The sequence below is a fragment of the Cygnus atratus genome, chromosome 4 (genome assembly GCF_013377495.2).
Source record: "Cygnus atratus isolate AKBS03 ecotype Queensland, Australia chromosome 4, CAtr_DNAZoo_HiC_assembly, whole genome shotgun sequence".
NCBI lineage: Eukaryota > Metazoa > Chordata > Aves > Anseriformes > Anatidae > Cygnus > Cygnus atratus.
In genome coordinates, this window is record NC_066365.1 from 3918498 (window position 1) to 3934208 (window position 15711).

At 48.0% G+C, this 15711-nt stretch overlaps 1 protein-coding gene across 2 annotated transcripts in view; it reads left to right on the forward strand.

Annotated features, from left to right (window-relative positions):
• Window positions 1-4570: 4570 nt before the first annotated feature.
• ELOVL6 (ELOVL fatty acid elongase 6) overlaps window positions 4571-15711 on the forward strand; it is a 68947-nt gene continuing 57806 nt past the window's right edge. For both annotated transcript variants that reach the window (XM_035560209.2, XM_035560135.2), the window contains exon 1: window positions 4571-4900. Coding sequence is in view for 1 of the 2 variants with exons in the window: in XM_035560135.2 (XP_035416028.1) it covers window positions 4812-4900 (89 nt within the window). In the remaining variant the exon portion in view is untranslated. The remainder of the gene's footprint in view (window positions 4901-15711) is intronic.

A 15711-nucleotide genomic window follows, 5' to 3' on the forward strand; every position in this document is an offset into this window, starting at 1 on the left:
GACAGGGAGGAAAAAGTATTTGCTTAGTAATGGGAATGATGATGGTAAGGTGCCCAACCTGATTAGACAGTTCTTTGTAAATCCTGAATGAACCTGCTTGCATTATTCAACCAAAGGGTCTTGGGCAAAATGGAAATGGCATTAATGTCTATCCGGTATAAAACGCAGCATTTATCTGCTACGCATTTTGTACAGCCTTAGGAGAGACACTGAATGAGGGGAATAAAAAGTCATTCTTGATAACTGGCCATTTACTAAAGGAGACAAGGAATCCATAGAAAAAAAAAAATACAAGTATGTACACGAATGTGTGCAGAAGGACTGACTAAGGTTGTGTGTTGTCTGTCTTTTGAACATTTCATTTTGAAACTTTATATTCTCTCCACATCCCTTCTCATGCAAGGTATTTACAAGTTTCACTTCAAGGTACTGCTTTCATGTGAGAAGTAATTAAATTACTTTTAAAAATGGTACGTAAAAGTTATATTCCCCTAAAATAGACTATATATTTTTTTTACTGTTTTCAAATACAACTGATATAAGCAACTAGAAGCAGGGCTTACAAACTCCTCAAGGCCATGGAGGTTTTTATACCTTCTTCCAGTATCCGTGAATATTTGTAAATGCTGGTGAGCTGAGGTGTTAACTTCCAGATAGCCATGTGGTAGGAGGATCTCTCAGGTAGCCCATATGGGACTGGGACAGCAAGGGAAGAAGGATTCACTGCAGATTGCTTGACCTAAGTAGAAGTCCTGTGAGCTATGGCAAACCTGGAGAAATCCCTGCTGTGCTTTTGAGACTCTTCTGAATCTCAGTGGAGTTTGGCATTTTGTGGCTCTGTTTCCTGAAATGGCAGCAGCTGATTTTCCAGCACTGCTGGGACTTGAATGTCAGCACCCCCGAACAAGCCCCAAACACCACACAGATCCTCTGCCAAGCCTGGACAGCAGCTGGTGTCCTGGAGATGCTCCTTCCAGGCAGAAATTGCAGGCGCATTACAGCCTTCAGCTTAGCTCTGTTACATCTTGCCAGCTCTTACATGGACTTTGGGAAACCTTTGGCAAGGGAGAAGGTCTCACTCAAAGCTTCTGGCTAATCTTACACTTTGGGGTTGCTGAAGTCCTTCGATGCACTCTGGAAACTTTGCATACAGGGTACTTCTGTTCTGAACAACTGTTTTCTTGGGGGAGAAACCCCTAACCATCAACTTCAACCCAACGGATACTCATGTAATAATCAGATGGGATAAGCCATTAAGCCACTCAAGTTTCTAAAGCAAGATATTTGGGACTTGCAAAAAGGGGATGTTGATATTTTTTTTCTCAAATTAAAATTTCTGGTAACTCCAGAAATTCAGTCCTGTTTAATCACTTTTTCAGAATAAGCCCTTCTGCTGTAAATGTGGAAATATATTTTCCTTGTAAACAACTAAAAGGACCTGTATGGGGGTTTATTTTGGGCAAAAAGTAGAAGCGTGGCACTGCTGCTGTCTCACAAAGTAAACAAAACAAACAAACACACAAACAAAAAAACTAATAAATAGGCTTGACTCAAGAATTATTGGACAAGGTTTTGTAAGAAATCAGGAGGGTTTATTACATCCTTTGGATCTATTCATCAAGATTGCCTGCCTGATTATAAAATGTGAGTTTAAGCTTGCTAAAAGAAAGGGTATGGATTTGCTGTAACAACTCTATTTTTAGACAAAAGAAACGTATTTTGCTGCTCATAGGAATAAGTTTACATAATACCCAAATATTCTCTCAAAGCTGGGGTCCAGATTTGCTTGTTTAAGAGTCACTCCATCTAAGGAACCTGAAGGTGCACAAGTCCATGGGACCTGATGAGATGAATCCGTGGGTCCTGAGGGAACTGGAAGGTGAAGTTGCTAAGACACTGTCCATCATATTTAAGAAGTTGTGGCAGTCTGGTGAAGTTCCCACTGACTGGAAGAGGGGGAAGCATAACCCCTATTTTTAAACAGGGGAAAAAAAAGGAAGACCTGGGGAGCTACAGGCCAGTCAGTCTCACCTCTGTGCCTGGCAAGATGATGGAGCAGATCCTCCTGGAAACTACACTAAGGCACATGGAAAACAAAGAGGTGATTGGTGATAGCCAGCATGGCTTCACAAAAGGCCAATCAGGCCTGACAAATCTGGTGGCCTTCTACAACAGGGTTACAGCATTGGTGGATAGGGGAAGTGAAACTGACATCAGCTACCTGGACTTGTGCAAAGTCCAGGTATTGCGCACTGTCCTGCACAATATCCTTGTCTCTAAATTGAAGGCACATGGTTTTGATGGATGGACCTCTTGGTGGGTAAGGAATCGGCTGGATGGTTACACTCAAATTTTTGCGGTTAATGGCTCAATGTCCAAGTGGAGACTGGTGATGAGTGGTGTTCCTCAGAGGTCAGTTTTGGGACTGGTGCTGTTTAACATCTTTGTTGGTGACATGGGCAGTGGGATCAAGTGTACCCTCAACAAGTTGGCCGATGACACCAAGCTGTATGGTGAAGTCAACATGCTGGAGGGAAGGGATGCCAGCCAGAGGGAACTGGGCAGGCTTGAGAGGTTGGCCTGTGCAAACCTCACGAGGTTCAACAAGGCCAACGGCGAGGTCCTGCATCTGGGCTGGAGCAATCCCAAGCACAAGTACAGGCTGAGCATGGTTTGAGAGCAGCTCTGAGAAAGACTTGGGGGTGTTGCTTGACAAGAAGCTCAACAACGTGTGCTTGCAGCCCAGAAAGCCTGGTCTGATGTAAGGTGCTCCTGCCCAAGGCAGGGGGTTGCAACTAGGTGATCCTTAAGGTCCCCTCCAACCCAAAGCATTCTGTGATTCCATGATTCCATGATTCTTGACAAAAGAGAGTTAACGTACACCAGCATTTGTTGTATCGCAAATGAACTTCTACACATATCTCTATTAAAAATATTATTCAGACGTCTGAGTAATATCACCTGCAGCCTTTCGTGGTGCCCGCCCTTGGAGTAAGCACAGGCACACACTGTGATGAGGGCGCTGCCACCCCACTGGTCAGCTGGAGGTGGCATTTCTCCTCCACCATGATGGCAAGGAGCAGTCCCATGTCTCAGAGCCCAAGCATTGCAACTGTAGGAGTGCTTCACCCTGTGCTTCCAAACATCCACGAAATGTTGTCCATGGCTGCCCTGGAGATGTCTCTCTCCTTCTTCCCTCCCCGTCCACCGAAGCTGCCTGCTGGTGCACATCTGGAAGACCAATGTGGTCCTTTAGGGGCAGGTCTTTTGGAGCAGGCGTGCAAACGAATGCAGCTTTACCCAAACCCTGCTCCAACAGCCAGTTCGGTGGCTGTGGAAAGCTGATGTGAAGCTGTCCTGAAAACTCCTCCAGCTCTCTGAGCTTCCCTTCTCTGTCTGGAAAACATTCCCCCTTCGTTGTGTCTATACAGACAGTAATCTCTCTGAGGACAGGACTGCTGGACCTTGGTTCATTGAGGGCCTCTGGGTGCAGTAGTAATAAATAATAATTTAACACCGCCTTGCTGTTTCAGTATGAGCTGTGTGTTTTGTTTAAAACCCAAGTCAGATGATGTGAAAAACGCAGTCCACATTAGGAAAGAAGAGTTCTAATTGTCAGGGGAAAAAAAAGAAAAAAAAGTCAAAAAACATGACTGACAAGCATGATAGTCAAGATGCAAACATCTTGAACATCAAACCGGCTAGCTGTTGATATCCCACAACTTGAGGGCTCCAACTCATTTTTTGTCTCAGTGCTTGGGCAATGTTACACACCTGCATGTCAATGAGAAGTGAAGTCTACGAGACTCAGGAGTGTGCTGAGCTGTGCTGGCTCTGCACATTTATGGCTGGCTTTCTGGGCACAAAGGCTGCAATCCTTCTGCCTTCGGACTGCAAGCCCGGTGGGGTCGCAGTGGGGACCGCTATTTTAGCCCAACTCTTGCAGTAAAATATGCCCAGGGTGCTGGAGGAGCTCAGCTGGAGACACCAGCATGTGGCAGATGAGGCAGGAAAGACAAAATTAAGGACACATTGTGTGCCCTATGAGGAAAATTAAGGACACATAAACACATTGCATGCCCTACGAGGAGCTGAGTGAGAGATGACTCTGCACTTAGGGTCTCCCTGAGGCGAGGGTCCACGCTCCACAGGCCCCATTGACCTGATGGCATCCAAAAGCAGGGCTGGGGGCCCGCAGGACGTCGCCCACCCCAGGGGCAACCCCTTCCCTTGCAGAGCAGGTGCATGATGAATGGAGACGCAAGAAGGGCAGGGGGCTGGATTTTATTTTGTGGAGTTTTATTATTATTTTGGGGGTTGGGGGGGGGGGCACGTGCTGCTTAACCTCATCCCGTGCTTTTTGATTTCAGGGTGGGGTGGGGGGGTGAGGGGGTGTCTCGCGGTTTGGGTAGGGCGGTAAGGGGGTGTCTCGCTGTTTGGGTGGGGGTGTGAGGGGGTGTCTCGCTGTCTCCCCGGCTCTTTGGGCCGGGGGTGCGGGGGGTGCTGGTGGCAGGGGGCGGGCGTCCCGGGCGGTGTCTGTGGTGGCGGCGGGCGGGCACTAAGACCGCGCCGCCCCCGGGCGCTGCGCGGCGGCTGCAGAAGAGGAGGAGACCGGCGGGCCCGGGCAGAGAGGCGCGGAGCCGTGCCGAGCCGAGCCGTGCCGAGCCGTGCCATGCCAAAGCCGGGGTACCGCTGAGGCGGGGCGGGCCAGGCCAGAGGCGGGGGCTCCCCGGCGGGGGCCCGGCTCCCGAGGAGGAGGCAGGAGGAGGCAGCATTTCGGCGCGGGGAGCGGCTGCGCAGCCACCGGGCCAATGAACATGTCCGTGTTGACTTTGCAGGAATACGAATTCGAGAAGCAGTTCAACGAGCATGAGGCCATCCAGTGGATGCAGGAGAACTGGTGAGTGGGGAGCGGGCGCGCCGCGCGGCCCCGAGGCGCCGTGCGCGGCCCCGCGGCCGCCGCTAACCTGCCCCGACCCTGCCGGGCACGCGGTGGCGGTGTGCCGGCCTCCCCCTGCCTCCTCATCCTCACCCTCCTCCTCCTCCTCGTCCCCTCTCCCCCTCCTTTTCATCCCCTCTCTTTCTCCACCTCCTCCTCCTCCTCTCCATCCCCTCTCCTCCTCTACCTCCTCTCCATCCCCTCTCCTCCTCCTCCTCGTCATCCCCTCTCCTCCTCTACCTCCTCTCCAACCCCTCTCCCCCCAGCCCCTCGTCAAACTTCATTTGCAGCCAGCCCCCATTAACTTTCCCTGCGGGGGGAGCCCCGGGGTGGCAGACGGACTGACGGACGCTTGCAGATGGACACAGCCCTGCCTCGCTATCCTGCTGTCACGCCCCGCACTGGGGACCTGGCACCCCACCGTGGGCACAGGTGGTGCCAAAGGGTCCCAGGAGGGGACTTGAGGGCATCCTGCCCTTATTTCACTAAGGTGGTTTGGATTTTTTGAGGGTAGGCTAAAGGGAACAGCCACCAAAGTGCTCCATTGGCCCGCAGGTGAGCTCAGTAGGTGGTGAGGGGTACCCAGCCTCGCTGGTGTTTCGGGAGGAATGAGGGCACATAGATGTGCATGGGCTGGGAGTGTTGGATGCTTCCCAGTTTGTCCGTGTTCCGGGAGAAAACTGGTTTCAGAATAGGGCAAACGGGTAAAAGAGGATGGAGGGGGTGATATCTGAGCGTGTGTATTAGCTGGGTAATAACCCACAAGAGATGCAGTTTAGATTAAAGAACACGACTAGGAACCAGGACTCCCATGTTATCTTTGGGCTCTCCTGCACCTCATTATCTGACCTTGAGAAAATTACATAACCTCTCCTGGGCCTCAGTTCCCCCAGCTGGGGGAGACCATGGGGGTAATAATGCTGAAATGCCCTCCTGGGGCACTTCAATGACTTAGGTAGTGTTTGCGGAGTGTTTGCGGAGGGCCTGGAGGACATCGAGCACTATATAAATGCTAAGCAGTGCTATTAAGGCCTCCCTCACTGTCTCATTTGCTGCAGAGGTTAGCCAGCTGGGACTCCAATAACGTGAGGCTCCCACTTTCCAGGTTCAAAGGAGGAGACCATTAGCTTTGCGCTTCTGCTGTACAGCTAAAGAGACATGACGGTCTGTGCACACATGCTTTGCAGTCTAGTTTTGCCTTCTGTAAGGGAACCAGTGAATTAGTATGTTTCATTCACCTGAAAGTCAAGAAGAGCAACCTGCCTGTGGCCCAGGAACGTTTCTGCAAGTGATGTGGTGCTGTGCCCATTGAGGTCTCTGTCATAGCACTCTTTTCCTGAAAATGCAGGTGAAGCTTCTTCCGAGTTTCAAGTTAAATCGTGCGTTTTTATCTTAAGGAAACTTACTCTCTCAATGGAACAGGTCCTGTTCCAGCAGCTGATATTATAGGGGAAAACTAACTGGTAACATGCAGTGGCTAAGGGCCTTGCAAGAAGGCTTTTCTGCATTGTCTCAGGATGATACTGTACGTTTGCCTGCACTGACGTCAATGGCAGTCCTTGGCTTCTTGGCTTTGTAGGCATAACTTTAATGTATGCATCATTAACATAAGATGAGGTTCCTAAGTAGTAATTTATAGGGATAAACACAGTTGTTTGCTCTTTGGACTGGAAGATGGACTAGGTGGTCTAGCTTCAAAGAATACTGTGGCAAGATTTTGTACTGTAATAGTCATTTAAATTAGAATGCAATGCATCACCCTAACATGGAGGTAAACAAACTCTATAGGTGTGGCATTTGTTACTTTGTTTCTGTCGTAGAAAAATTTCTTGATATCTTACAAAGCCCCCCAGAAAAAGGTCTGTAGCACGGTAGGGGTGACAAAGTGGCCCTAGGTGTTGAACGTGTCTTCTGAATTTTGAGGAGCATCTTCAGAGCCTGACTACATCATGTATGAAGACATAGCCCAGATTTAGGTAGGACATGAATCCCTTTATGTACCGTCTGGGTTCTGGGCTGCTTAAATACTCACAAGCCCTTTTAATTATATCTGAGCGAGCCAAGAGCTGGAAAAGCTTGAATGCGAAGCCCAAGGGTAGCAGCGTGCCCCTAGGTACCAGCGGAGTTGGTCTGGGTGGATTATGGTGCAAGGAATGAAATGGCTGCTTCTCATCGGCCAAGGCTGAACCTCCTCTGCCTCCATCCAGCCTGCTCTGATCTCCTTGGCTCCCTGGGGCAAATGAACATCCTGCATACCAGATATGCCACCGATGGCTGGTACGTGAGCTTTCCTCAGCACGCCTTCATGCCAGGGTTGGTTTCCTCACTCCCACATCTTCCTCTGGAAATGTTCTCTCTGAAGCCGGCATGAATGTGGCCCCTCTGATGGCAGAGAGGTCTTGTAGCAGTAAATGAGGTCCTCCTTGCTTGGAACCACATGTTCTCCTTCCACTTCATGGAGGCTCTCATCCTGCAGCGTGTATTGCGCAGGGACCTCTTTAGGGCTTGGGCCTAAATCAGCAGGCTGCTGTTCTGGCACTGAGGGAAAAGGGACAGCCCATGCCCCAGTGCTTAGAAGCAGATGGCTTTTGTGCCTCCCTCAGTGCTCACCTTGACATGTGCGTGTCCCCCTGCCTGTCCCTGGTGCGGAGGCAGGAGTTGCGGAGCGATGCCAGAGGCTGCAGGGGCGACCCTGCCGCTTGCTGCTCTCTCAGGGTAGGCACCACGAGTCGCTTCTCTTCCCCAAGCGAGTGGTGACCGGTTTTGAGGAGGCTAAAGATCTAATGGGTCCGTTTACTCCCATCGAGCTCCTTACATGTCATGTTGTGGGGAGGCTGTTTACCTGCGTCTGCCTGCAGAGCCATCAGATAGATAGCTCTTAGTGGAAGGTACAGCACCTTGCTGATCTTATCGCGCTCGCCTTGTGGGTGTTGTGATTTCAGTAAGATCAGGATTAAGTCAGGCATTTATTAAAATAATTGTTTAAAACGAATTCTCAGATCAAACTCTCCCAGCACCTCCTCCCAAACTTCTTCAAAGACGGATGAAGCAAATCATCTGCAGATGGATTTTTATTTATTTTTTCGTCGAACTACCGCATGAGGGGGAATGCAGCTCCAGCCCCTTGCTTCTTGGGAATAAATTATTATTTTTGCAGGAAATTCACAGCTCCGGCGGGCATACAGCGAGCCGGCTGGCAGCGCCGCAGTCCCAGCTCCCAGCTGCAGGCCATGAGGTGGCAAAAAGTGGCCGGCGGTGACAGAAAGCGGGTGGCGGGAGCCGTGAGCGCCGGGGTCCTCCCGCGCCGCGCCGCAGAGCACCAGGTCGGGGTATGGGCACCGGGTGACAGTTGTTCCTGTTATAATTGTCTGGCCAATAATAATTATCTTCAGATGTCTGCTGACGAGGGGCTCGCCAATGGGGAGGCAGGAGGCCTGTGCTGACTGCGCCGAGATTATCTGGCCGAGGTGACGTCACGCGAGGGCTTGCCGAAAATCGCAGAAACTTTTCCTCTGCTGCTGCTCTGCCGGCTGCGGCAGAGCCCCGGGGATGCTGTCCCGAGCGCTTGGTGCCCTCGGGATGCCGGGTGCTCCCTTTCCCTTTTCTCTCCTCTTCCTTTAACCCTTGGCAGCCAGCAGCGTGCTCTCAGGTGGCAGCAGGAGCAGAAGAGCGAGAGCAGGATGAAAGCCCTGCTTGGCTGTTCCCCAAGGATGTCGTGAGGCTGAGCTACGGAAAGTGCCTGTTTTTGTTAATGAACCTTTGGGAAAGAGTGAAGCACTGTGAAAAGCCAGTAGTTGTTTTTTTATATTATTGTTATTTTTTAAAAGCACTGGCAACTCAAACAGGACTGTGAAATTAACTCTGTGAGTCTTAGATTAGTATAAATATTTTCGTGTTTAAAAAACCCCACACCCTAGTGCAGTAAGTTGTTTTTAACCTCTTGTTGTCTGAAACTTTCATTTGGCAAGAGTCAGTGAGTGCCTCTGATTCTGGGAGAAATTCATGTGTTGTTGTAATTCTCTTTCCAGTCAAGACTGAAAATAGATGTGGAAGAGCAGAGGGTCAGCTAATTTGGATTTGAAGATGTGCTTGCCTTTTAGTAATTCACGTAGGCACCGTCGTTCTGGACAGGTTTGTTTCCTAAATGCAGAACAAGCTTCTCTCATCCACTTAAGCTACTCATGCAAAAATCAAGAATGAGAGGCTGTGCCTGTCTCTCTCTCCAGGCATACGTGTGTGGCAGCCAAAAACTGATGTAAATTACTTTTTTTTTTTTCTTTCCCTGAGTGCTTTCTAAATGCCAGGGGAGGATACAGAGGGATGCTGCAGTCACCCTGTCCTTCTCTTGTGTGCCACAGCAAGGACGCAAAGGGCAGATGATTAGCTGCTCCTGACCATGGAGGCTGTTTAACTTGAGCAAATGCAGTCAGCCTGAGAACGTAGCCCACCTTTACGTTTATTGCACTGCCCAAAGGGGCTTTTTGCTGTTCTTACGTGCAAACTGGCTATAAAGCTGACAGGCTGAAGGATTTCTAAGGGTCCTCCTTGCAGTACAGAGCAGCATGGGTGCCACAGGAATTAGAGAATACCTGCTTCTTCATGTTTCCTCCATCCCTTCCTGAGCAAAAGGCCAATGTACTGCAGTATCACAGCAATCTGCCGCCCTGAAAGCACAAGGACAGAGCCAGTGGGGAGTAGCAGTACATGTCATTTCAGAGTTCAGATGATCCAGTATTTTCTGTGTTTGCTTGGAGAGAGGAAAAAAAAAAAAAGCAGAAGGGATGGCGGCACAAAAATGTCATCCTCAAGATAAATACGTTGGTGTCTTCTGGATTCAGTCTGCCACTGAAATGTAGGCGGTGGCCCTTCACTCACTCACCCTGTCCCTAGAGTTTGAGCACGTCTCTCGTCATGCGGCTTCATGAAATTTTAAGCCTCTGGGAGTGAAGACATCTCTTCTACTTTGTGTGTGAAACGCTGTGTGCTCGTGGGAATAACAAACTTGTAAGAATGGCCAGCATAAAGTAATTTAGGAGATTGTCATCATTTTCAAAAGTGAATATGAACATTTAGGAACACTTTCATTAAGGAAGAGATGTAGGATGCTGAATTACTTTGGCGTTTTTGAAAATGCAACTGGCATCCTCAACTAGGCACACGTTTTGGCAGCAGAGACAGCAAGTGGTGTCAAGAGTCCCGGGAGTGAGGGTGCTTTTTGTGTGTGGGCAAAGGAGCAGCAGGAAGAAGCTGATCTCCCCTGGGACTGAGATGCAGAGTCCTCCATATCTCCTCTAAATGTCTTAGTCCTGATGTAATGTGGAGAATCTCTCCCTGTGGAAGAGACTGTTTGCACCTTTATGGATATATCTGTTGGCTTGCATATACAGGCACACTTGTGGAGACAGACAGACGGACCGACCAACCTTTGGCCAGCCAGACAGAAAGAACCAGCCTTTGGCCTTTGCTGTTAAAATCTGTGCAGAGTTGGAGGAGGAGGCACCCTGCACACTGGTGCGAGACTCTCCCAAGGCGTAGCTTCACAAGGATGGGCAAAGGCACAAGCTGATGTCAGCTTCCAAGGGTCCTTCTGTGCCCCAGGCAAATGCAGTGGGAGCACACAGCCCTTGCTTAGCCCCGGTTGTCCTTCCACTTTGAGAAGACAGCAGTTCACGTGAATGCAGGTGACCTGCTGTTGGCAGTTCTGCTCTTATGTTGTATGTGCATGCCTTTGGGCTCTTCCCAGACATTGCAACAGCATCCCTTTCCTGACTTTCCTTTTCCAGTCATACGTTGGTCATGTGCTGCTGTTGTTTAGGTTGGTACGTGCTTTTCTACTGTTAGTTTTTATGAGACAAAAACTACCTTGCAGCCTAGAAATCTTCAGAAAATGTCGTCTCTAGCAGCAGTGAATAAAATGTACTTGGGGGCAGCTCCATACTTACCTTTCCTAGCTGGCACAGCGAGGTTTAACTGTAGGCTGGTAAGAGAAGCACCTCAGGCAGGCTACAGTAATTCGTTAGATCCTGGTCTTCTAATGAACTCTGTACTGGTAGACATTGCCTTCTAACATCTGGGGCTCGGGTTAAGCAGGAGGTCGCTGTGTGTAACTCATTGCATGGCTAGGGCTCTTGATTGCTCCATTTGCTGCTGCACCTAATATAACTGGCCTTCTCCCAGACTGAAGCGTTGAAAACACAGTCAGCTTCATGTCCAGGGCATCTGTTGCTCCTTAAAAACTAAAGCCTGGTCACGTGCCTGCTGGTCTCAGCAGAGTGAGGTCTGGCCAGTTACTGAACTCACAAATGGATGCTCTGCCTTTGGAGTCTTCTCCACGGCAGCCTGTAGTAGTACCGGGGATAAAGGGATGCTTTGCACCTGTTCATGCTTTAAGTCCGTAGTTTCTGCCCCTTGCTCAAGTGTCTCTCCCAAGCCCTTCTCAGCTGACTTTGATCTGCTGACTCTTCGCAATAAGTACAGAGATTAAAAAGGGGCGGTGGAAGTTTTATAAGGGAAGAGCTGTAGTGCTTCTCTTTTTGTGAGTGTGTTAGCACCGGCAGGCTGGTTCCCCTGCTGCCTTAGGAGTGCGGGTAAGTGGGACAGACTGGCAGTGAACGCAGAGACCCCTCTGCTTCAGGCTTGGTTAGTGTGCAGGAGGTGCAGAGCTGGGATTTCTCGTTTTGCTGCGGGGGTAAACTTTATGAGTGCGTATGGAAGTTTCTGCAGCTTTCAGAGTGATTTTGTAGTACAGGGTCCGCTGGGGGCCCACGAGGCAAGATGACAGAAAACACTATTTTTGAAAGCTGAATCAAGAGAGAGTTTAGATGCTTTTTTAATGGAAATTAGCAGAGGTTAAAATACATTATTATTTTAAAATGTAAATTGGCATTGGCTGAAGTGTAAAATAAACTCTTTAATGACTCGGGCTATCAACATGCAAGCTATTAGAGCAACCACATTACCCATGTACTGCTACCCAATGCTTTTTTTCTTGCAAACAGTTTTGTCAGCCCAACTGAGACTTGTCTCGAGCCAGAGCAGAAAGATTTTGCGTTTATTCTGTAACAACGCAGTGCCTAGCGCACATCCGTGACCAAAGCCTCCCGGCACTGCTGGTGCTGCAAGTCCTGCTGTCCCCACTCTCATACGTTCGTGTAACAGTGTAGCATGCCCTGGGCTTGCCGCGGGACACCAGTGCAGGGACAGGCAGGTTAGTGGCATCCCAGCCAGCAGCAGGATGGGTGGTGGCATGGGTGATCGCACCCAGGCTAATTCAAGGAAGAAAGTATCACTCCACTCGGGAGCTTGGCCAAAGTGGTAACGCGCATTGCTTTCTGATCCCAAGTAGCAGTGCCACATGACACTGCCTTTCCCTGTGCCTCTTGTAGTGTGCCCCCATTGCAAATCTTCAATTTCAGCCCTTGTTGACTCTTGTGCGGGCAGCAATCTTACCTTTTGATTGCCATAAGGCTTAGTTATGGACCAGGAGCATGGTGAAAGGACTCCAAAAGCAGTCTGACGTCAATCTGGCCGCAGAGGTGGCCAAGGTGTTGCAGAGCAGACTGCCGTGAAGTGATGAAATAATGGGCAGATCTTGGACGTGCCAAGCAATCTTTGACCTTCTGTGGGGAGGGCTGCTGTTTGGAGTGGGGAAGAGGAGGAGATAACACGAGTCAGCAGTTTGCCTTACGCCAGGGATCTTGGGGCTTTGCAGAGGACATGTCGTGGTTTGTGCACAAAGCAGCATGCAGGGCAGTGTGGCATGTTCAGTGCATCTCTGAGGACACAGAGAAGCTGGCTTCAAACTGAGCATAGCTGTAGTCATCTTGCACAAGCCAGGCATCCCTTACCCAGGAATAGTGCTTCGGAAAGTGCCTCAGTCCTGTGGTTTCAGTGGAAGTCAGGCACTTCTGTCATCTCTTTGCTCTTTGTGCCTCAGCTCCTCAGCTGTAAAATGGGGAGCAATTCCTTTCTGGGGATGTTCAAAATTATTATTTTTTTTTTCTTAACCATCTCACAAGGAGGTCCTGAGGTGGTAAGACCCATATGAGTAATTACATGACAAGAATTCAGAAACCATGACTGTTTTACGCTGATACTATGCAGCTTTACACTTGTCCTAGCACTGAAGAATGCTCCGTTCTTGGCAGGGCTGTGGGGCAAAGTTTGTCTGCTTGATCATGGTAACCAAGGAGTAAGAAGAGCTGAGCTAATATTGGAGGGAAGGCAGTTTATTGTTACCGTGGGATTAAACTGCAAAAGTGCAGGCCATTCTTTATTGCAAATTTGTGGAAGGAATTGTCCTTCAGATAGTCCTATAAAACTTCAGACTATTCAACATCCTCTGATGGTAACTTTTAAATAGAATTTTAAAAATTCTTGCTAGTAATTAGTTCCAGCCTATGAAACCTGCAGATGGAGTGAAAAATGAATTGACCATCATCCACGATCATGAGCTCCTCAAATTGAATGCATTGATTATGATATCTGGTGGCCTCAGTTACCCCTGGACATGAAATCTGTAGTCAGTCCTGAGCATTATTAAGGACGAATATTTGCCCTGTATGTATTGAGCCTTCAGTCAAATAAATACACCTAGAAAGAACAATCCTAGGGGGTTCCAATTAACATTTTAAGAGAGAGAAACAATGGGCCAAATTCATGTCAGTAAAAACACCAGGATGGTATTACTGAGGAGTCTGATCCTCTGGGTAATAAAAATGTCTGGTTTTCTTTTTTCTTTTTCTTTTTTTCTTTTTCATTTACAGCTGTTAAGAGGTACTTAAGATGGTAATAAAATCCCCTCGGTATAAACAAAAGCGCGATGCCAAAGTTGTTGCACTGTCCCATTCAGATAGCGGTTTTATTAACAAATCTTTACAAAGTCTGGCTTCTTTCTTCTGTAGTTTTCCTTTTAGCTTTAATTGGGAATTTTCCCTCTAGGTCTCCTGTTCCCTCGTGCGTCTGCTGCATGCAGGACTTCTGTAAACATTAATGGGAGTCTTGTGGTTTTGAGTGTACAACATACCCAGGCGGCTGAAAGCCTTGGATTTTCTTCCTTTTTGCTCTCCCTGCAGGGGCTGGCTATCCAGCTCTTTTTTCACATCTTTGCAGGTCACAACCAAGAGAGGCGTTGTTGTTAGCTGAGAGATCTGTGGACACCTTAGGTTCAGATTCCTCGCTTTGTGTTTCTTCATTGCCCCTTGGATTGACAGCTGGTGATTTCACCGCGTTTCCTAGTTAGAAGCTGAAATCACACGGTCGTGTTAAGCAAACCACCGATTTGGGTACACAACATTGATTGTGGACCCCTGATGAAACAAGTTATTCAAGAGGCAGTTATTTTGTGAGAGCATTGCCCCGTTACACTTTTTCATGAGGTACAGCTGTTGTCCACCATCTAAAGCAGGATACTGACCCAGTTCAACCTTTTGTCTCTTGGTCACCTCTGTGCTTAAATACCCTTTTTTGACCTCATGCATGAGAAAAAAAAAAAAAAAAAAAAAAACAAAACTATTTTTGGTACCACTCACGCCAGAACTGTCTGGGAGTGACATTCCCTTTTGCAATGGCTCTGTGTACACAAATCATCAGTTTGTTTTGTTAAATCATTATTTGTTGCTTCAGAGCTCTGTAAATACCGTGGAATTAAATATATTATTATTTTTTTTTAATCTTGCTTGTGTTGGCAGTTGATGCCAATCATACTGCCTTTATGCTGCCACATTTCTAGGTATCTGATGCTAACTGAGATGCCCATTGTCCAAGGCAGTGCCCAGGCAGTGCCCAGGTTTGCTACCTTCTGATGGAGTTGCTTGGTCCTTGACTTCTGGAATAGATCAATACCAAAAGAAGAAGCTTGCTTGTTTGTGGCTTTGCTCAGCCTGCCTCATATTTCATTATGAAAGGCACCTCTCTTTTACAAGCCACACTCCAGCAACTAGCTGGAAAAGTCCTGAATAAAGTCTGTAGTAAAACTTCTGTTTGCTTCAATGTAAGAGAGAGAGAGATCCTAAACTCGTGTGTGTTGGATAAGTGTAATATAGCATCTGGTATGTAAAATTATCGTGACAATGTACATATGTTTAAATAGTCATTACTGTAAGTGGAATAATTGGAAGAGATGCTAGAAGAACTTGAAGAGAAAAGAGTTTGTGTCTACATTTAGTAAAAATGCACACCAGGCTGATAATGGGGTGGACATGCAAGGTACACAAGTTACTGAGGGTGGTCCTTGGCTTTATCGTGGTGAACTCTTGTCAGTAAGGTGAACAGTTTTGAATTGCATCAGTTTAAGTGGCATATGTGGTTGAGGGAGGCTCATGACAGACCTCAAATATCTTACCTACACTTTTCTTTTACAATTATGTTCCAGCCTTTTGGCTTGACAGGCCTTGTCTTGATGACCTTATTAGTTACAACCCGAATTTATGACAGGCGAATAGTAGGTCCGGTTCCATTAAACTAGTTCATCTGTTTAGAGAGGACATGAATTTGGCTTCAGACTTCTTTAGCCCATTTGCCTTGCTTACATTTTCAAGGATGAGTCTTGGTGGAATTTCAGGTCGATCCTGCGCTGTTAAAATAGCGAGACTTGTTGTATTCATTGTGTTACTGTGGAGAGTTACTGTATTTTAGTATCCTTTTGCCCTTTACTAAGGTCTAGACTGTATCCTGCAGTCACATCCTAGGTGAGTTAGAAGCCTTAATGACAGACAGCTAGGTAACATCTCTAATGATAGGAGTGGTGTTTCGGCACCACTCCCGGTGCTGCT